The sequence below is a fragment of the Coregonus lavaretus genome (genome assembly GCF_964263955.1).
Source record: "Coregonus lavaretus genome assembly, chromosome: 30".
Taxonomy (NCBI): domain Eukaryota; kingdom Metazoa; phylum Chordata; class Actinopteri; order Salmoniformes; family Salmonidae; genus Coregonus; species Coregonus lavaretus.
In genome coordinates this window covers 34499892-34522924 of record NC_140017.1, presented here as the reverse complement: position 1 = coordinate 34522924, position 23033 = coordinate 34499892, and the positions used below count along the sequence as shown (strand labels likewise).

At 42.1% G+C, this 23033-nt stretch overlaps 3 protein-coding genes across 8 annotated transcripts in view; all 3 read left to right on the top strand.

Annotated features, from left to right (window-relative positions):
- The first annotated feature begins 1116 nt into the window (after nucleotides 1-1116).
- On the top strand, nucleotides 1117-5289 carry LOC311106145 (major histocompatibility complex class I-related gene protein-like). The gene is made up of 5 exons (XM_084148472.1): nucleotides 1117-1615; nucleotides 1747-2013; nucleotides 2287-2574; nucleotides 2712-2999; nucleotides 3205-5289. The coding sequence occupies exons 1-5, from the start codon at nucleotides 1561-1563 to the stop codon at nucleotides 3327-3329; spliced, it is 1023 nt and encodes a 340-aa protein (XP_084004598.1). The 5' UTR covers nucleotides 1117-1560; the 3' UTR covers nucleotides 3330-5289.
- Nucleotides 5290-5715: 426 nt separating this feature from the next.
- LOC311106091 (major histocompatibility complex class I-related gene protein-like) lies at nucleotides 5716-7567 on the top strand. The gene is made up of 3 exons (XM_084148399.1): nucleotides 5716-6157; nucleotides 6373-6630; nucleotides 6840-7567. Exons 1-3 carry the CDS (start codon nucleotides 6112-6114, stop codon nucleotides 7166-7168), a joined length of 633 nt encoding a protein of 210 aa, XP_084004525.1. The 5' UTR covers nucleotides 5716-6111; the 3' UTR covers nucleotides 7169-7567.
- Nucleotides 7568-20327: 12760 nt separating this feature from the next.
- LOC311106087 (von Willebrand factor A domain-containing protein 5A-like) overlaps nucleotides 20328-23033 on the top strand; it is a 39774-nt gene continuing 37068 nt past the window's right edge. For 4 of the 6 annotated variants that reach the window (XM_084148395.1, XM_084148394.1, XM_084148393.1 and 1 more), the window contains exon 1: nucleotides 20328-20425. The gene's annotated coding sequence lies outside the window, so the exon portion shown is untranslated. The remainder of the gene's footprint in view (nucleotides 20426-23033) is intronic. The other 2 variants (XM_084148391.1, XM_084148392.1) reach the window with 2 other exon arrangements.

Sequence of the window (23033 nt, the reverse complement as noted above, 5' to 3'; positions counted from 1 at the left end):
TGGCGTGGCGAGAACCTGTCTCCGCACCACGTGCTCTCACCACTGGTGTCCCCCAGGGCTCAGTTCTAGGCCCTCTCCTATTCTCGCTATAGACCAAGTCACTTGGCTCTGTCATATCCTCACATGGCCTCTCCTATCATTGCTACACAGACGACACACAATTAATCTTCTCCTTTCCCCCTTCTGATAACCAGGTGGCGAATCGCATCTCTGCATGTCTGACAGACATATCAGTTTGGATGACGGATCACCACCTCAAGCTGAACCTCGGCAAGATGGAGCTACTCTTCCTCCTGGGGAAGGACTGCCCGTTCCATGATCTCGCCATCACGGTTGACAACTCCTCCTCCCAGAGTGCAAAGAGCCTTGGCGTGACCCTGGACAACACCCTGTCGTTCTCCGCTAACATCAAGGCGGTGACCCGATTCTGTAGGTTCATGCTCTACAACATTCGCAGAGTACGACCCTGCCTTACACAGGAAGCGGCACAGGTCCTAATCCAGGCACTTGTCATCTCCCGTCTGAATTACTGCAACTCGCTGTTGGCTGGGCTCCCTGCCTGTGCCATTAAACCCCTACAACTCATCCAGAACGCCGCAGCCCGTCTGGTGTTCAACCTTCCCAAGTTCTCTCACGTCACCCCGCTCCTCCGCACACTCCACTGGCTTCCAGTTGAAGCCAGCATCTGCTACAAGACCATGGTGCTTGCCTACGGAGCTGTGAGGGGAACGGCACCTCCGTACCTTCAGGCTCTGATCAGTCCCTACACCCAAACGAGGGCATTGCGTTCATCCACCTCTGGCCTGCTGGCCCCCCTACCTCTGCGGAAGCACAGTTCCCGCTCAGCCCAGTCAAAACTGTTCACTGCTCTGGCACCCCAATGGTGGAGCAAGCTCCCTCACGACGCCAGGACAGCGGAGTCACTCACCACCTTCCGGAGACACTTGAAACCCCACCTCTTTAAGGAATACCTGGGATAGGATAAAGTAATCCTTCTACCCCCCCTTTCCCCACCCCAAATAAAAAATAAAATAAAAAATAAATAATAATAATAATATTGTAAAGTGGTTGTCCCACTGGCTATCATAAGGTGAATGCACCAATTTGTAAGTCGCTCTGGATAAGAGCGTTTGCTAAATGACGAAAATGTAAATGTAATAAGTTAGCATGATGAGTTATGATTAACTTACATAATCTACTTAGGCTTCAAAACAATCAAATGTACAAATAGGGAGGAATTGAATTCCATCTCCTTGCACTGATAAAGTTAAATGTCATTGAAAACAAAAGGGCTTTGTTTTTTGCTATTGGTTATGTTTAACAGTGCGAGCATGATTCCTGACAGAAATGAAGGTGACATTCCTAACTTGTTAAACCTGTCTGCTGTACGTGTATTAGGTAAACTGACATGCCACTCTGTGTCTGTGATGCAATCTTTGCAAGAGACCAATCCGTGTGTTGTACAGCAAGGTAATCAGGCTGTGACAACAAACCCACAGAAACAAAAGTGTGAATAGAACCTAATCTCTTCACACTCAAGGTTTACACATCTATCTTGAGATGAAGTGTATCTTGATTTGGGCTCTGCTTTGCAGCCATACCATACTATATGCAGGTGAGTGTACTTAAGGACATTTACATGACAGATATTCTTTACCTATTTACTGTATATTAATCATATTAACCATATCTTTGCATAAATATTTGAAATTAAATATTATCTCTGCATGTTGTGTTGTTTTGCAGATGCTCAGGTCCTCCACCTACATCACATAGGGTCAGAGGGTGTAGCAGGTCTGCCAGAGTTCATGGGGTCGTGGAGTGTAGATGACAGAACCATCCTCCAGTATGACAGTAACACCATGCACATGGACGCTGACGCCCCAATACCTGATTGGCTCAGCAGCAACGAGGGTCCCTCTCATTGGAGGCGAATGAACTTCGTCTCCAGAATGATTCGCAGGTTTTTGGTTACCACCTTGAATACGATTGGGCAGCATGATAACCTTACAGGTGAGTGCTGTCAACTCAATGCATTTGTATATCCATTATATTAGAATGATTACAATCTATTTATTTACAAAATCACAATTTTTTAAATCTCTATTCTTTCAATTTCATAGAAACCTAATAAACCGTACTTACAAGTAAGCATTTCACTGTAATGTCTGCACCTGTTGTATTCGGCGCATGTGACCAATAAAATTGGATTTGATTTGATTTGATTTACACCTTAGCATACACTCCTGAACTCCACAAATATGATACTTATTCTATTTCCTGAAGCTTCCCCTCCTCAGGCTCGGCTTTACCAAACTCACGGCTACTGCCAACTGAACCCTGATGGTACAATGCACACCTCTGTCAGCCATGGCTACAACGGGAAGGACTTTGTGACCTTTGACATCCCAGCCAGGACCTGGGCGGCTGCAGTCCCTCAAGCTGTCCACTTGGTGAAGTGCAGAGCCAACAGAGCATTTGATCTGGAGAACCTTTACTACTACTACAACTATGAGTGCATCGAAAGGCTAAAGACCATTTTGAAGTACGCACCTTGGATCCACGACAAAAAAGGTAGACAGACATACAGTCAGACAGTATAGTATTCTTCAAATGCTAATTATGTCAGCGGTCAATGTGTCAGTGGTAGAGACAATGTTGACAACACAATGAACGTTGAGGTGGCTTGATCACACCTGGTCTTCTCTCAGTCCCTGAGGTGGGTGTTATTGAGAGCAGAGGCCTACGGATACCCTCCAAGGTGGAGGTCACGTGTCATGTGACAGGGTTCTACCCTCGGGCGGTGCAGGTGGAATGGCTGGGGACAGAGGGGCTTCCCCTGGTGGACGGGGTGAGCAGTGGGGAGGTGCTGCCCAACGGAGATGGTTCGTACCAGCTGAGGAAAAGCCTGACTCTCCCACAGGGAGCCCAGTACACCCAACACTACAGCTGCCTGGTGCTCCACAGCAGTGTAGCGGGGAACATCACAGTAAACTGGGGTAAGGCACCGGTACTGGGGAACATGCCTTTGTGTTATCTTTCCATTTGTTTGTTGAGTAAGGAATGGACTGTTACCTACGAGGAATATCCTATATAAAAGTGTAACCTACGCTCACCTCAGGGTAAAATGATTATTTAGGACGTCACTTTGAAATGACCAACACTTTGAAATGACCTGTTTTCTCTTTATATCTATGTCCACAGTTCCCAAGACCCGGTCCAGCTACTGGAGGGCCAGTATCTTAACAGTGATTGGCTGTCTATTGTTTCTGACGTTGTTGGTCTGTTGTAGAAGAGAGGAGGAGCAGTCAGAGAGACCTCCTCTGTGACTTCCAAGTCTGACCACGGCATGACCCAGTCCACCACTTACCAGGAACTGCAGGCACACGTCACTGTTTTTGCTCCAACTGAGAGAAAGTTGCTCAGTTGCTATAAATAGTGTCTTGGTTGACGTAGCTTCTATCCTCAGCCTATGACAAGACAGGGAGATTTAAAGCAGAGACTTGTCAGAAACATGTCATACACTTTCAGATAGGATGAGTACTGTGGAAAACTGACGTACTGAACTATGCTGTGTTGAAATATTGGTTTAGTCTAAATTTAAACCAACAAGGATGTCAGGTTTTATTTTTAGGTGTTCTATTTTAGATGTTAGGTTTGGGAGCTGGCTTGGGAATTCTCAGTATGGTAATTAATACTTTTATCATATGAAGCATTGATCAGAACAACAATATGTACATCAACATTCATAGCTTTATAGACAGAACATAAAAAAACAAGCAACAATATTTCAAGCAAATATGATGTGGATAAGAATTTGTATGGCACATTGTCAATAAAAATAAATCACATGTAGGCCTACAACTTGTTCATTATTATCTGATTTCCAGTGTATAGTTTCCAGCTACAGTGGTTTTCATATGAGAAATTGAATAAAACTGTACTTCGTGGCCCATGATGTATTTTGTTAAGTTATTCCACAAAATGAAATGTTTATGTTTGTGCACGAGAAGTGTTTAACCTGCACTGGGCCACAATCATCTATGTCCTGTGTGTCTTGTGAAAGGCATTTCCAGTGGTAGGTTGAGTGGTTTCCAGTGGTTCCATTTCCAGTGGTTGCTTGAGTTTGGTGTCTTTTACTGGTACCACATCAAATCAAATCAAATGTTATTGGTCACATACACATATTTAGCAGATGTTGTTGGTGGTGTAGCGAAATGCTTGTGTTCCTAGCTCCAACAGTGCAGTAGTATCTAACAATTCACAACAATACACACAAATCTAAAAGTAAAAGAATGGAACTCAGAAATATATAAATATTAGGACGAGCAATGTCGGAGTGACATTGACTAAAATACAGTAGAATAGAATACAGTATATACATATGAAATGAGTAAAGCAGTATGTAAACATTATTAAAGTGGCTAGTGTTCCATTATTAAAGTGACCAGTGATTCCATGTCTATGTATATAGGGCAGCAGCCTCTAAGGTGCAGGGTTGAGTAACCGGGTGGTAGCCGGCTAGTGATGGCTATTTAACAGTATGATGGCCTTCCTGTGACAACGGGTGTTGTAGGTGTCCTGGAAGGCAGGCAGTGTGCCCACCGGTGATGCGTTGGGCAGACTTCACCACCCTCTGGAGAGCCCTGCGGTTGTGGGCGGTGCAGTTGCCGTAACAGGCGGTGATACAGCCCAACAGGATGCTCTCAATTGTGCATCTGTAAAAGTTTGTGAGGGTCTTAGGGGCGAAGCCGAATTTCTTCCACCTCCTGAGGTTGAAGAGGCTCTGTTGCGTATTCTTCACCACACTGTCTGTGTGGGTGGACCATATCAGATTGTCAGTAATGTGTACGCCGAGGAACTTGAAGCTTTTCACCTTCTCCACTGCGGTCCCGTCGATGTGGATACGGGCGTGCTCCCTCTGCTGTTTCCTGAAGTCCACAATCAGCTCCTTCATTTTGTTGATGTTGAAGGAGAGGTTATTTTCCTGGCACCACTCCTCCAGGGCCCTCACCTCCTCCCTGTAGGTTGTCTCACCATTGTTGGTAATCAGGCCTACTACTGTTGTCATCTGCAAACTTGATGATTGAGTTGGAGGCGTGCGTGGCCACGCAGTCATGGGTGAACAGGGAGTACAGGAGGGGGCTGAGCACGCACCCTTGTGGGGCCCCAGTGTTGAGGATCAGTGAAGTGGAGGTGTTGTTTCCAGCCTTCACCAACTGGGGGCGGCCCGTCAGGAAGTCCAGGACCCAGTTGCACAGGACGGGGTTCAGACCCAGGGCCCCGAGCTTAAGTTGTGTCCATACACCCATCACACTGACCTACAGTAGAACAGTCCAAATCAAACTCTGCAACAACAAAAACCGGATGTAGCTTGGCAGCCTAGTCTCTCCAGCCCATAGAGGCCTCATTATGGATATAACCTTTTTTTGCATGGACATTGCCATTGAGGGCTATCACCAGTTTGATTTTGACTTCTGATATTTGGCATTGTGGTGAACAGTACAGTAAGTAAGCATTTCACTGTAAGTCTACACCTGTTGTTTACAAAGCATGTGACGAATAAAAAATAAAATAAAAATGTATTTGAGAAGTATCTCATTCCAGGGGGCGATGTGTCCAATTTGTCCTGATTGGGGCACTGTGGGCCAACAGCTGAACCCCAGCATTGCTGCTTGCAGCTGTATTAATTTAGCTGTGTGTGTTCATCTCCCCCTACCTCTCGGGGCAGATGCTGCATGGACGCTTCTGCTATATCACCGCCATCTAGTGGCCACAATAAACGAATGACACACAAGATTTGGTTCAGGACTCCATCACTGCAGGTGGCAGTAAATCATCAATATTAGCTTTATCCTTTTTTCAAACTCGAAAGAAGAAGAAAATGTACTACTTCAAAAAGGAGATAACCTCAATGAGGCTGTCTGTGCACTCACAGACGCCATAATGGGATAGATACAAAGATGAGTCCACTAACTAACTCTATGCTCCAGCCCTGTTCGACACTCTGCTCCCCTCCCCTCCCAACTTGTCAACACAAGTTCTTTCACTTTCACTTCAGCTCACATTGTGTGTTTATGAATACACCAACGAGAACATGTTATTGCAAATATGATAACCACAATTTTAATTTCATTCATGATGTTCTCCATCGTAGGTGAGTTCATTATTTGAGTTGTGTTTTTGGCATTCTTGTCTCACCAAGTTGTATCATAGTGTAACAAACTGAATGCAGTTTTACTTTGTATACTTAAAAAAAAAAAAAGGCTTCAACAGGCTAAACCCAGCAAACACAACCACTACAAAATGTTGTCTTAACGTTGTCTATTGAAATAGGCTACAGAAACGATAACTTGAAGTGTTGTCTTCCAGCCCCTCAGTCTCTTCATCGCCACTGCATCACAACCCAAGGGTCCTTGTATCCGAAAAACATCCAGTTGGTAATGATAGATGATGTCATTGTCTATTACTACAACAGCAGTGCTGAACAAGAGGCCGTGATGCCAGAATGGTTAAACCACCCTGAGGGAATTGAATTCTGGCAGGAGCTTAATCGAAATCTGAAATTTAATCGATATGTAATGGATACGGCTGTGAGAGTAACAAGTGAACATTACAATCATTCACATGGTAAGACAAAATATGTGTGCCAAGACAGTGCAACAGAGAGCTGAAGGCCTAAATGACAATTGCATGGCTATACAGAGGTTAAATAACCAAAAACATACCTTCTTAGTTGCAGCCATTAGCCTACCTTTGTGAGCTGATACTTTTAACCAGTAGCCTATATTTGAAGTAAATGGTGCTGATATGTTATGGTCATTTTATGTGTCATACAGATCACTTTTACCAAGCTCATGGACGCTGTGGATGGAAGTCAGACGGAACCACAGAGGCGTTTATGAGCCATGCATATGACGGCAAGGACTTTGTCAGCTTCGATGTATCGACCAGAAAATGGACAGCTGCAGTTTCCCATGCTGTATTTTACAAAAGAAAAAGGGAAACAGATTTGGAAGATCTTGTTAGGCTGGTCATTCATTACGAATCTGCATGCATCCGTTGGCTGAAGAAACTGCTACAGTTCAGTGTTACAGTTCGAGAATCCAAAGGTAAGGACACACTAGACACTTTATTATTGGGACCAATTAACTGGTACATTTTGTAAACCTCAACGAGGTGTGTGTTGCGCTATCAGTATATACAGTTGAAGTCGTAAGTTTACATACACTTAGGTTGGAGTCAATAAACTCGTTTTTCAACCACTCCACAAATGTCTTGTTAACAAACTATAGTTTTGGCTAGTCGGTTAGGACATCTACTTTGTGCATGACACAAGTAATTTTTCCAACAATTGTTTACAGACAGATTATTTCACTTATAATTCACTGTATCACAATTCCAGTGGGTCAGAAGTTTACATACACTAAGTTGACTGTGCCTTTAAACAGCTTGGAAAATTCCAGAAAATGATGTCATGGCTTTAGAAGCTTCTGATAGGCTAATTGACATCATTTGAGTCAATTGGAGGTGTACCTGTGGATGTATTTCAAGGCCTACCTTCAAACTCAGTGCCTCTTTGCTTGACATCATGGGAAAATCAAAAGAAATCAGCCAAGACCTCAGAAAAATTGTAGACCTCCACAAGTCTGGTTTATCCTTGGGAGCAATTTCCAAACGCCTGAAGGTACCACGTTAATCTGTACAAACAATAGTATGCAAGTATAAACACCATGGGACCACGCAGCTGTCATACCACTCAGGAAGGAGACGCGTTCTGTCTCCTAGAGATGAACGTACTTTGGTGCGAAAAGTGCAAATCAATCCCAGAACAACAGCAAAGGACCTTGGGAAGATGCTGGAGGAAACGAGTCCTATATCGAAATAACCTGAAAGGCCGCTCAGCAAGGAAGAAGCCACTTCTCCAAAACCTCCATAAAAAAGCCAGACTACGGTTTGCAACTGCACATGGGGACAAAGATCGTAATTTTTGGAGAAATGTCCTCTGGTCTGATGAAACAAAAATAGAACTGTTTGGCCATAATGGTGGGTATATAATTGAAGGAGTGGTTAACATCAGGAAGTAGCTCCATGGAGAGGATTTATAGACATATTTCGGGGGTGGAGAATTGAATACTTTTCTACTCTCTTTTTTTTATTTCTGTGAAGTGTCTTATGACTTTGTTAAATGCACTTTAAATACATTGTGATTAGATTTGAACACTGGCCTGCTGGCTCCCCTTCCTCTGCGGAAGCATAGTTCCCGCTCAGCCCAGTCAAAACTGTTCGCTGCTCTGGCACCCCAATGGTGGAACAAGCTCCCTCACGACGCCAGGACAGCGGAGTCACTCACCACCTTCTGGAGACATTTGAAACCCCACCTCTTTAAGGAATACCTGGGTTAGGATAAAGTAATCCTTCTACCCCCCCCCCAAAAAATAAAAAAGTAAAAATAAAAACAAAAAACAAAAAACATTTTGTAAAGTGGTTATCCCACTGGCTATAGGGTGAATGCACCAATTTGTAAGTCGCTCTGGATAAGAGCGTCTGCTAAATGACGTAAATGTAATGTAAATGAGGAACTACATTCATGGAAATTTCAAGTCAAAAGGACACAGCATTTGTGCATCTCTAACACCTTGCAGGGTGTACACAACAACTAGAATGGATATGTTCATTAGTTTGTCTGAACTGTAGAACTACAGTGGGGAAAAAAGTATTTAGTCAGCCACCAATTGTGCAAGTTCTCCCACTTAAAAAGATGAAAGAGGCCTGTAATTTTCATCATAGGTACACGTCAACTATGACAAACAAATTGAGGAAAAAAAATCCAGAAAATCACATTGTAGGATTTTAAATGAATTTATTTGCAAATTATGGTGGAAAATAAGTATTTGGTCACCTACAAACAAGTAAGATTTCTGGCTCTCACAGACCTGTAACTTCTTCTTTAAGAGGCTCCTCACTCCTCCACTCGTTACCTGTATTAATGGCACCTGTTTGAACTTGTTATCCGTATAAAAGACACCTGTCCACAACCTCAATCAGTCACACTCCAAACTCCACTATGGCCAAGACCAAAGAGCTGTCAAAGGACACCAGAAACAAAATTGCAGACCTGCACCAGGCTGGGAAGACTGAATCTGCAATAGGTAAGCAGCTTGGTTTGAAGAAATCAACTGTGGGAGCAATTATTAGGAAATGGAAGACATACAAGACCACTGATAATCTCCCTCGATCTGGGGCTCCACGCAAGATCTCACCCCGTGGGGTCAAAATGATCACAAGAACGGTGAGCAAAAATCCCAGAACCACACGGGGGGACCTAGTGAATGACCTGCAGAGAGCTGGGACCAAAGTAACAAAGCCTACCATCAGTAACACACTACGCCGCCAGGGACTCAAATCCTGCAGTGCCAGACGTGTCCCCCTGCTTAAGCCAGTACATGTCCAGGCCCGTCTGAAGTTTGCTAGAGTGCATTTGGATGATCCAGAAGAGGATTGGGAGAATGTCATATGGTCAGATGAAACCAAAATATATCTTTTTGGTAAAAACTCAACTCGTCGTGTTTGGAGGACAAAGAATGCTGTGTTGCATCCAAAGAACACCATACCTACTGTGAAGCATGGGGGTGGAAACATCATGCTTTGGGGCTGTTTTTCTGCAAAGGGACCAGGACGACTGATCCGTGTAAAGGAAAGAATGAATGGGGCCATGTATCGTGAGATTTTGAGTGAAAACCTCCTTCCATCAGCAGATGAAACGTGGCTGGGTCTTTCAGCATGACAATGATCCCAAACACACCGCCCGGGCAACGAAGGAGTGGCTTCGTAAGAAGTATTTCAAGGTCCTGGAGTGGCCTAGCCAGTCTCCAGATCTCAACCCCATAGAAAATCTTTGGAGGGAGTTGAAAGTCCGTGTTGCCCAGCGACAGCCCAAAAACATCACTGCTCTAGAGGAGATCTGCATGGAGGAATGGGCCAAAATACCAGCAACAGTGTGTGAAAACCTTGTGAAGACTTACAGAAAACGTTTGACCTGTGTCATTGCCAACAAAGGGTATATAACAAAGTATTGAGAAACTTTTGTTATTGACCAAAAACTTATTTTCCACCATAATTTGCAAATAAATTCATAAAAAATCCTACAATGTGATTTCCTGGATTTTTTCCCCTCATTTTTGGATTTTTGGGGGGTTGGTATCATTTGATTTACACAACACGCCTACCACTTTGAAGATGCAAAAACATTTTTGGTGTGAAACAAACAAGAAATAAGACAATAGAACAGAAAACTTGAGCTTGCATAACTATTCACCCCCCCAAATCAATACTTTGTAGAGCCACCTTTTGCAGCACTTACAGCTGCAAGTCTCTTGGGGTCTCTATAAGCTTGGCACATCTAGCCACTGGGATTTTTGCCCATTTTACAAGGCAAAACTGCTCCAGCTCCTTCAAATCAAATCAAATCAAGTTGGATGGATTCCGCTGGTGTACAGCAATCTTTAAGACATACCACAGATTCTCAATTGGATTGAGGTCTGGGCTTTGACTAGGCCATTCCAAGACATTTAAATGTTTCCCCTTAAACCACTTGAGTATTGCTTTAGCAGTATGCTTAGGGTTATTGTCCTGCTGGAAGGTGAACCTCCGTCCCAGTCTCAAATCTCTGGAAGACTGAAACAGGTTTCCCTCAAGAATTTCCCTGTATTTAGCGCCATCCAGCATTCCTTCAATTCTGACCAGTTTCCCAGTGTCTGCCGATGAAAAACATCCCACAGCATGATGCTGCCACCACCATGCTTCACTGTGGGGATGGTGTTCTCGGGGTGATGAGAGGTGTTGGGTTTCCCCCAGACATAGCGTTTTCCTTGATGGCCAAAAAGCTCAATTTTAGTCTCGTCTGACCAGAGTACCTTCTTCCATATGTTTGGGGAGTCTCCCACATGCCTTTTGGCGAACACCAAACGTGTTTGCTTATTTTTCTCTTTAAGCAATGGCTTTTTTCTGGCCACTCTTCCGTAAAGCCCAGCTCTGTGGAGTGTACGGCTTAATGTGGTCCAATGGACAGATACTCCAATCTCCGCTGTGGAGCTTTGCAGCTCCATCAGGGTTATCTTTGGTCTCTTTGTTGCCTCTCTGATTAATGCCCTCCTTGCCTAGTCTGTGAGTTTTGTTGGACGGCCCTCTCTTGGCAGGTTTGTTGTGGTGCCATATTCTTTCCATTTTTTAAAAATGGATTTAATGGTGCTCCGTGGGATGTTCAAAGTTTCTGATATTTTTTTATAACCCAACCCTGATCTGTACTTCTCCACAACTTTGTCCCTGACCTGTTTGGAGAGCTCCTTGGTCTTCATGGTGCTGCTTGCTTGGTACTGCCCTTTGCTTAGTGGTGTTGCAGACTCTGGGGCCTTTCAGAACAGGTGTATATATACTGAGATCATGTGACAGATCATGTGACACTTAGATTGCACACAGGTGACTTCTGAAGGTAATTGGTTGCACCATATCTTATTTAGGGGCTTCATAGCAAAGGGGGTGAATACATATTTATGCACCACTTTTCCGTGATTAATTTTTTTGAATTTTTTGAAACAAGTTAGTTTTTTCATTTCACTTCAACAATTTGGACTATTTTGTGTATGTCCATTACATGAAATCCAAATAAAAATCAATTTAAATGACAGGTTGTAATGCAACAAAATAGGAAAAACGTCAACGGGGATGAATACTTTTCCAAGGCACTGTATGGACGGTTGAGCTAACGTGCGCTAATGTGATTAGCATGACTGTTGTAGGTAACAGCAAACTTTCCAGGACATAGACATGTCTTATATGGGCAGAAAGCTTAAATTCTTGTTAATCTAACGGCACTGTCCAATTTACAGTAGCTATCACAGTGAAAAAATACCATGCTAGTGTTTGAGGAGAGTGCACAACAACAAAAAACTTAGCACGGCAACTGGTTTGATACATTCACCTCTGAAGGTAATTAATGTACTTACATTCAGTAATCTTGCTCTGATTTGTCATCCTGAGGGTCCCAGAGATAAAATGTAACATAGTTTTGTTTGATAAAATCCATTTTTATATTCAAATGTAGTAACCGTGTTCTACAGTTTGAACCCTTGCTGTCTCTGGCTCCACACCCACCCCACCTGGCGATCTAGATGTGTGAAAGTTAGTGTATAAGCTAATGATCCATCATGTATGACATTCCTGGGAGTGTGTAAACTTACATTTTGTGTTAGTATATTATCTTTGTATGTTCTCTATAGTTATGTACTTGAAAATGTATCAATTGACCAATTCGGCACATTTGGGCAGACTTGATACAAAATAGTCCAGTATTGCAATGCTTCACTGGATCAATCTGAAACTTTGCACACACACTGCTGCCATCTAGTGGCCAAAATCTAAATTGCGCCTAAACTGCAATATTATATTGTGGCCTTTCTCTTGCATTTCAAAGATGATGAAAAAATAACTAAATAGAAATGCATGTTTTTTTTGTTTGTATTATCTTTTACCAGATCTAATGTGTTATATTCTCCTACATTAATTTCATATTTCCACAAACTTCAAAGTGTATCCTTTCAAATGGTATCAAGAATATGCATATCCTTGCTTCAGGTCCTGAGCTACAGGCAGTTAGATTTGGGTATGTCATTTTAGACGAAAATTGAAAAAAAGTGTCCAATCCTTAAGAGGTTATTAAACAATAAAAGCTCATTTACCAACATTTATGAAAATGGATATATAGCATTTTGAAATTAAACTCTTCAACTCATTCTTTGCATATGTAACGCTAATGCTCAAAATCACCTTCTCCTCATGAACCATATGTCAGGTTCACTCCAGATTTTGTATAAAGGAAGGTAGTTACTATATGATAGAGGGCTTGCTTTGTTATCTAACTGACGTTGTATCCTTTCTGTCATCCTGTGAACCCCGTTCATTGCTGCTCGCTGCTATATTTTTTATTCTGTTTTGTTTTCAGAAATCTATTTAATTGGTACTGTATACAGCCAAAACAGCATTATCCAAAAGTAGCAATAACACAATGATGCTGGTTGTGATATTGACAGCAGTCAGCATCATCATCATCATCAGCATCATCATCATCATCATCCTCGTCATCATCCCATTATTTTATCTTCATGTTTGTGTCTATAGACAGCCTTCCATGCATCCTCAATTACCTGGAGCTGAGTTAAACGCTTTAAAGATGGAACACATTACTGCAATGTGATTGTGTGTGTGTTTTTGTGTGTGTGTGTGCGTGCATGTGTATGTTCACACACACCACAGCCTGACCTGCTCCTGTGTCGGTTGGCCATGCTCAGTGTCTCCAGAGTGACGTTGAGGACACCTTGCTCGGTGATGAACTGATTTGTGAAGGAGTCCAAGGACAGGGTTAACATACGGGACCAGAAGTTGGGGAGGAAGGCTCTGCAGCCTGGTAGAGCCAGTACCACACACAGCAAAACATACAGCCCCCTCATCCGAACCCCTGACCCACCGTGACCCCTACTCTGTGAAATCATCACTTCCTTGGGAATAGAGTGTGGAGAAGGAGACATTACACCTGAAACATACAATTATTTCCAATAGACATTGGTCTTATGTTGGTACCGGTAGACTTGCAAGGTTTTTAATAGTTTAATCTTTACATGAAAGGCAAACCAGTGTGTTACGTGTGTTATGTGCCTGTGTGTATTGTGTTAGTTGTATGGACCAGTACATCACTGGGGCCAAGCTTCCTGCCATTCAGGACCTCTATACCAGGCGGTGTCAGAGGAAGCCCCTAAAAATTGTCAAAGACTCCAGCCACCCTAGTCATAGACTGTTCTCTCTGCTACCGCACGGCAAGCGGTACCGGAGTGCCAAGTCTAGGTCCAAAAGGCTTCTTAACAGCTTCTACCCCCAAGCCATAAGACTCATGAACAGCTAATCATGGCTACCCGGACTATTTGCATTGCTCCCGCCCCCACCCCATTCTACCCCCAAGCCATAAGACTCATGAACAGCTAATCATGGCTACCCGGACTACTTGCATTGCTCCCCCTCCCCCACCCCACCCCAACCCCCTCTTTTATGCTGCTGCTACTCTGTTTATTATTTATGCACAGTCACTTTAACTCTACCCACATGTACATATTACCTAAATTACCTCGACTAACCGGTGCCCCCACACATTGACTCTGTACCGGTACCCTCGGTATATAGCCTCCCTACTGTTATTTTATTTTACTGCTGCTCTTTAATTTTTTTTTTTTTTTACTTATCTGTTTTTTACTTAACGTTTTATTTTATTTTCTTAAAAACTGCATTGTTGGTTAAAGGCTTGTAAGTAAGCATTTCACTGTAAGGTCTACTACACCTGTTGTATTCGGTGCATGTGGCAAATAAAATGTCATTTGATTTGATTTGTGAGAACAGATGTGAGCGGATGTGTTTCTTGTTTCTTGAACATAAACGTTTGTTTGTGGTGACAAAGATTTTCCATGTAGAGTTAAATATGCCATGACCCTTTTTGTATTTTGCCACCATGTTTATGGGGCATTGATCAGTGAAGTCCCCTAAATACCACAAATGTCAAACTTCCAACTGAACAGTGTTCCGGAATCTCTGAAGCCTTCTAGCACCTTCTCTGTTGTGCATACTCACCACAGCGTGACTATCAGTTTCATGCTTATCTAGCTAGTGTATGATGCAGGAATTTATTTAAATGTTTAGCACAGTGGAGCCTATTTGAACTTTGAAGTACGTGCTCACCAAAAATGACATGGTGAAGAGTCACATTTGTACACAGTACTGAAATACAGTGCCTTGCAAAAGTATTCATCCCCTCTTGTGTGTGTGTGTGTGTGTGTGTGTGTGTGTGTGTGTGTGTGTGCGCGTGTGTGTGTGCGTGTGTGTGCGTGTGTGCACGTGCATAGTGTATACCAAGCGTATGTCCAGTGTGTGTGTGTTGGAGTGACCTTGGCTAGGGGTACGTGCTGCCTGCTCTCTCTGCTAGGATTAAAAGCCTGCGTTGATTTCAATACAAACAATGAGCACTCTTCTTTGATATAAGAGAGAGAGAGAGAGAGAGAGAGAGAGAGAGAGAGAGAGAGAGAGAGAGAGAGAGAGAGAGAGAGAGAGAGAGAGAGAGAGAGAGAGAGAGAGAGAGAGAGAGAGAGAGAGAGAGAGAGAGAGAGAGAGAGAGAGAGAGAGAGAGATAAAGAGAGATAAAGAGAGATAAAGAGAGATAAAGAGATAAAGAGATAAAGAGAGAGAGAGGGAGAGAGAGTGTTTTGGTGTCCAAACTTGTAAACTCCAGTATTATTTCCAACAAACTCCTGCATGCTTTACTGGAAGCTCATTCATATTCCTGGAGGAAGGTAGGCATCCTTTTTATCCATAAATCATTCTGAGTAATGACTGTGGTTCCTGATGGTCTCCAACATACCACTGCAGAAACAAACCAACATGATGGAGTATATTGGAAACCAAACCAAACAGAACATGAAGTTTTAGGCCATAAACAAACTGATCTATAGTGACAGTCCCAAACATTCTTATCCCTCATACTTCCAACATATTTTACATCCATGGATTACCAACTGGGGTCATTTTGACCCCAAGAAGAAACCATTGGAAAAACCACCAATCAGAACATCATTAGACGTGTAAATAATGTTATTTGAATGTTAGCACAATTACTGTTATTTTGCATATTCTGTCAAATGAAAATATAAATTCTTCCCTTCATTAGTACTAAAAAGCTGATTTACCATCTGTTATGATGAGTTTCTAGGGTATCAAGTAATTCATGATGCAAGAAGATATTTAACACTTAGATGGAGAATTCATTCAAATATTTAATAGGTACCATGGTTCGTATAACAAAAGGCACGTGCTTCGCCTCTTGCCATTCGAACTAACTGAACAAAGAAAACCTCTCAGTTTATATACCTCATGTGACACGTTTCTTGAACAACATCTGTTAACCATCATTTGGCACTCCCTTCTTTGATGGTATTACCCTGTACCCAAGTCAGTATATTACTATCTATCAATCATTCTAAGATGAACCACCAGAAAGCTCCCTTGACAATAATGGAATCCTTGTTATTCAGAGACTGTGGCACCAAGTCACTTATCTACTAAATCTACCTTGTTCCTACGACACTGTGAAATGACATCATAACACCATCATTTGATTTTAGTATGTCATGACTTGCCCTCATGGGTTGAGGATCAAACATTCCTGCTAGGCAAAGGTTTGAACACCCCCTTTCCTGGGGGCCAGTTTTATGACTTTACAGCCGGTCATAAATAGTTTGCAGAAAAGTACTCCTTTTGGTCTCTAGTATGGGAAGAAATAATTTCACTGTGAGACAAAGGAAGTCTTCCCGCCAAGACTCCAACATCCAAAAGTGGATATTGAAGCAATATTCCTACTTAAAATAATGTGGGAAATGGTCATTGGGGATCTAAGGAATAATCATGTCATATTGTTTATTATTTTGTGATGTCATTAAGGATGGTATGTAACTCGGAAAGTGTACATATTCTATCTATCAACTTTACATCTAAATGTTGTATAAAATATATGATTAAGTATGAGAGTATTTTGGTGAAGATAGGAATGTGATTTTAGTCTTCTAATGAGATAATCATTTTTTATATAAACTATGCACAGTGACTAACCACGCCCCGAGTGACATCAGAGATTTGGATTTATTTGGATTTCATGTAATGGACATACACAAAATAGTCCAAATTGGTGAAGTGAAATGAAAAAAATAGCTTGTTTAAAAGAATTATAAAATATAAATAACGGAAAAGTGGTGTGTGCATATGTATTCACCCCCTTTGCTATGAAGCCCCTAAATAAGATATGGTGCAACCAATTACCTTCAGAAGTCACATAATTAGTTAAATAAAGTCCACCTGTGTGCAATCTAAGTGTCACATGATCTGTCACATGATCTAAGTATATTTACACACCTGTTCTGAAAGGCCCCAAAGTCTGCAACACCACTAAGCAAGGGGCACCACCAAGCAAGCGGCACCATGAAGACCAAGGAGCTCTCCAAACAGGTCAGGGACAAAGTTGTGGAGAAGTACAGATCAGGGTTGGGTTATAAAAAAATATCTGAAACTTAGAACATCCCACGGAGCACCATTAAATCCATTATTAAAAAATTGAAAGAATATGGTACCACAACAAACCTGCCAAGAGAGGGCCGCCTACCAAAACTCACAGACCAAGCAAGGAGGGCATTAATCAGAGAGGTCAACAAAGAGACCAAAGATAACCCTGAAGGAGCTGCAAAGCTCCACAGCAGAGATTGGAGTATCTGTCCATAGGACCACTTTAAGCCGTACACTCCACAGAGCTGGGCTTTATGGAAGAGTGGCCAGAAAAAAGCCATTGCTTAAAGAAAAAAATAAGCAAACACGTTTGTTGTTCGCCAAAAGGCATGTGGGAGACTCCCCAAACATATGGAAGAAGGTACTCTGGTCAGATGAGACTAAAATCGAGCTTTTTGGCCATCAAGGAAAACGCTATGTCTGGCCAACACCTCTCATCACCCCAAGAACACCATCCCCACAGTGAAGCATGGTGGTGGCAGCATCATGCTGTGAAGTGAATAGTGAATAGTTATGCACGCTCAAGTTTTCTGTTTTTTTTGGTCTTATTTCTTGTTTGTTTCACAATAAAAAAATATTTTGCATCTTCAAAGTGGTAGGCATGTTGTGTAAATCAAATGATACAAATCCATTTTAATTCCAGGTTGTAAGGCAACAAAATAGGAGAAATGCCAAGGGGGTGAATACTTTCGCAAGCCACTGTAAGTTTGTTTACCTGACATAGGCATGTCTTGATGACTAGATTAACTGGATTGTGAGTGGTACCACTCATTGGGATGTTTTCTTAACTAATATGATGTACAACCCTATTTAAAGTTAACTAATAATGTGTATCATCATCGCCATAGTAATAAAGTAAAGTTGTAAATACATGTATTTCAGTAATCTTATATCTTGTGTGGTGCTTTCTTAGTTAATATTGTGTTATATAAACAATTTTAGTGTGATGTGCTGCATTGCAACCATGGATTTCAGGCACGGAGATATGAACCTACAATGTTTTAAATTAATACAATTGAATACCATTTAATATCATAAGCAGTTGTTACTTATAATTACTATAGTTACTATAATTTCTTAGTGTATATCAGATGAGGAAAGCCCTCATCTTCAACTTGATTATATAAGTTATCCAAATAAATGTACTTTGAACGTATTGCTGTACGTAGGTACGACACATAGTTATTTTTCACCTTAGTTCATGACCTGTCTTGGTTCTTGGTCCTGTTCCTTCTACTTCCTGTTTGATAAGTGAGTTGGATATATCTCCAGAGTTCAGACATTATTGGCGTACGTGTCAGACATGTTGTGTGCCAGGTGTCTGTAGAGGAAATCTACATGTGAGTTCCGCTGAGCCTTCAACCACAGTCTGTAACCAGAGAAAAGTTGTTGAGGATATCACACCATTATTGAGTCTTCCAGTCCGTTGTCCTTGGGCCTTGTCTCAAGATGTCCTCTCTAGCGTGAAAATACATAAATATGTCATGGATGGGATGGGCACCGTTGTTGCAGCTTGCATGAGAGTCTGGTTGAAACTGAGTCTTTCTGAGGGGGTAAACGGAAGGCTGAAGGCAGTTTTCAACTGAAGGCTCCCCTCCCCCTTCTCTCAATCCCTAACTCCCTCTCTTTTCTCCCAGGAAGAAAAGCGTTGGGGCGGCCTCTACGATGAAAAACACCCTCTCTACACCCTCTCCCTCCTAGTAGATCCTTTCTTATGAGGGGACTCAGCATTGCACTTCAGCTTGTTGGCCTGTTTGTTCTAAGATGAGATGGGGCACAGAGAGGTTGGGGTCTGACCCCAAGAGGAAGCAGAGCTAGACTCTATAACTTAAACCCGTACGTTTCCACAGGTGAAGGGAATTGTGAATGTGACTGACAAGAGTGTGTGAGCTAGAGAGGGAGTGTCAGAGAAAAAGGGGGGAATTGTTTAGTATTGTTTATTTGCATGCATCAATATAAACATGAAAATGAGAAACACGGGAGTAGATGATGTTAGAGAATTAACCAGAGCTTGGGTGAATGACTCAACAGAGGATTAATAATGCAACAGTAAGCAACAGCGACAGTGAATTAATTGGAATCTGAGTCAGGCTTTGAGGTGCCTCATGGACGAAATACGGTGAAAGAGAGAGTGAGAGAGAGAGAGACAGACAGACAGACAGAGAGACAGAGAGAGCGAGAGAGAGAGAGAGAGAGAGAGAGAGATCGTGAAAGTGAATATAGTGAAACTCATAACCCTGCACAGTCCACCCTAGCTGCACCATATCCAGTAAGTTGAGTGAGTGGGGGCCTTCTGCTGCTTGCCTGAATTGTATAACTAGTATTCCATTCCAGACATTCCCTTGCTGTGTGTCTCTCTAGTAACTCAGCCCAGTCAGTTATTTTTTTTTTTTTTTTTTTTGGTCATTTAGCAGACGCTCTTATCCAGAGCGACTTACAGGAGCAATTAGGGTTAAGTGCCTTGCTCAAGGGCACATCGACAGATTTTTCACCTAGTCGGCTCGGGGATTAGAACCAGCGACCTTTCGGTTACTGGCACAACGCTCTTACCCACTAAGCTACCTGCCGCCCAGTTAATCATATGATGCTGTTCAAGCAGCCAGGCGCCAGCTGACAGACTGGATATCCACAGACCCCCCCCCCCCCCCCCCACACACACACACTCTGGATGTTGTTTAGGCCCCTGAACCCCCCCTCCACACACACACACACACACCACTATAGCTGCTTCAACAGTGCCCAGTCCATTTTGTAAATTAATCACCTATTCTCTAAAAAGCCTTAAACGTTTTTTATGATTTCGTGAGTACAGTTTAACGTTAACTGCTTATTAAGCCTAATCTGGGGAGCAGAATGTGGTAACACCTTTCTTTACTCTGACAGGAGATAAACAATGCATTGTAAGAATAGCTATAAGCACACTGACCAGACAGCTATGTTTAGCGTTCAGTCCATTGACGAATTGCTATAGCCTATAGAAATATATGACTTATAAGGCTTTAAAAACCTTATAAGGTAGAAACCTGCATTACAGTCGCAAAAACAACGATTGGTTGAATAGGCCCAATGTGTCTTTTCACCAATAGAAAGGAAGATAGTAGGCGTGACTATGAACACTGGCCAATGGGTTGAGTGCGCAACGATTCCTATTGGCGTTTGCCTTTATAAACCAGAAAGAAGTAGCCTACTCAGATTCATAACGAAAGTAGAAACTGTGGGATTTGATCACCAGGACCAGTAAAACGCTATCATTGAAAACCAGCCTATCACACATTTTAAGGTAATATGTTACAGAGCTGCTTGGTTTGGGGATGATTAGCCTATTATTGTTAAAGCGTTCAGGTAAAAAAAATAATGTTTTATCAGACATCACTGAAATGGAACTAAACCTACTTTTCTTATTATTGTTGGTGGCCAATAGACGTTATAAATAGCCATTCAATTCGATATCATCAACATACAGTATCACACTATCCTTATTTTATGGAGGTTTGGTTTAGCTTGCTAGAATAGACGCAGTCAGGGTGTGACAAGCACTTGATCAAGCCCTTGTGGTCCTCTGTAGCTCAATTGGTAGGGCACGGCGCTTGTAACGCCAGGGTAGTGGGTTCGATCCCCGGGACCACCCATACGTAAAAATGTATGCGCACATGACTGTAAGTCGCTTTGGATAAAAGCGTCTGCTAAATGGCATATTATTATTATCAGGAAGCGCAGTTCCATTACACATAAGTCATTGGAAGAAGGCTTCTTCTGTATGGGGTGTTTAGTTATTAAAGAGGCCCGACGATCATTCTGATCATTAACACACATCGCTTGTGGTATGTTTATAGAAGCATAGAGAACTTATCTTTCAGATCAGCGTGAAATAATAATAAATAACATGTTAATGATACACACCTTTTATAGGATTAAGGTTAGTGTTCCCACAGGGCCATAATTATCTCCATGTTACAGCGTGTGTTTGCAGAATAGAAAGGCTGTGTCTAGACTTGACAGTTCATGCCAAAGATTTGTATAACTAACCCAAGATAGGCTCTGGTCTGTCGTTTTCAATGGGAGCAAATTAATCGTAGTGGGCCGAACCAGCAAGGAGGTGGGCAGAGCCAAGCACGAACTAGTGGGATCCTATTAGCACATTCTAGCATTTGTTTGCATATTTCCGTTGGGGAACGCCTACTCTGAAGTGCATGTGCGCAATTACTCAATTCGCCCTTTGGTCAAGTCTACAAAACGCAGTCCACTGTTTGTTACAGATAATAGTTTTTGAAACAGAAAACTGTATGGAGATAAATGTTTCATCAATGAGAAAATTAGCAGAATGTCGGCCAAAATCCATCTCGCTCCATCTTCTCCCACTGCCGCCACTGGGCTTCCTTTCATCACATTTTTTGAAGTGAGTGGCAATGCCAAACGGAGGCTTCACGTTTATACATCTGGTGAAATATCTGGCTCATTGTTCTATCCGTGGTTCATGGAGCTTTTGTATTCTGATCAAGGAGTTCTGCTCATGGAATTCCGAACACATCATGCGTCTACACTTACATTTAAATGTGTCCACCATGTCCACATTGTGTCTATATCAGTGGCGGCCAGTGGCGGCTCCTGAAAAAATTCTCAGGGGGGGCAATTTTTCTGATGATTTAGGTGACCTACACACATTTAAAAAAAGATATGTCCAGCAACAACATGAAGACAGGGGCAGCATATAAGTCAATACCAGAAGTATTTATTGACTGATCTCAAAAGTGTTGGCTTACAAAAGCAAAATAAGTTATCACAGTAAAAATAATCAAGGGTGTTCTTTCACATTCCTCAACACTGCATAAACAATATGCATTTCCATAAACAAATGAAATATCAGCTGAAAATACAGCATCTTGGTATTTGTTCAGATTGCAGGATCAACAAGAGCTTTTACCACATTTACAACATTTCAATGGTAGTGCAGCCAAATAATGTTTAAGAGTAAAAGAGAAATCCACACTTACACAATAAATAGTAACAGCATGGCAATAACAAGTAGACAAATTGTTGAGAGAAGTGGGTCAGTGTTGCCAAGTCCGCTTATTATAAGCGACTTTGGGCTTGTTTTTCTGTAAAGTCGCTTACAAATATTGGTAGTCGCGGGTCGCGTTTTTTTTGGGCTTGTTTCTAAAGTGTAGTTGCTTATTTGGGCTTGTTCCCAGCTCCATAGTAAGTTGTCAAGCAGTCTTGCCTGTTCCCTCTGTCCCTCCCCTTTCCCCATACACACAGGAGACAGCAGAGTTTTTTCCCACCCACATCCTGCTTCTAATTGGCTCTGACCCAGATGGCAACGAGTACTAGCCAATCAGAGGCAGAGCAGGTCAATCTGTTATTTTCTGTTTAGGAAAACGTCAGTGAGTGACGTTTAAATGAAAATACGTGCAAGTCGCAACTGATGGTGAGTAACTGGACTGTAGGAGAGTTTTTGGAGGAACAAATGCCCGGGGCAAAGTGGGCGAAATACGGGAAGAAATATAACAAAGACTGGGAGAAAGAGAAAAAAGTAAAAGAATGGATTCAACCCGTCGCGGGTTAATTTCTCCTGTTAATGGGTTATAGTTATTTAAAAATGGGATCTTCTGCAGTCCCTGCAATAATAAATAAAGAATATGTGAATTCAGGATGATATTTATTTGTGTGTGCAAATTTTTATTATCAGAAGTTACTGTGTATATAATGTACTTGGTACATCAGTCTATATTTGATATCCCATCAGTTTTCTAATGTAAAATAATGTTAAAAGGTGGTTTAACTCCCTATTGTAGTCATTGTCCTGAAGCTCAGGGGGGAGAAAAATAAATAAACTACCGTGTGTACAGTTTTGCAAAACTGCGCACAGTTTACTAATCTGTCCACATGGA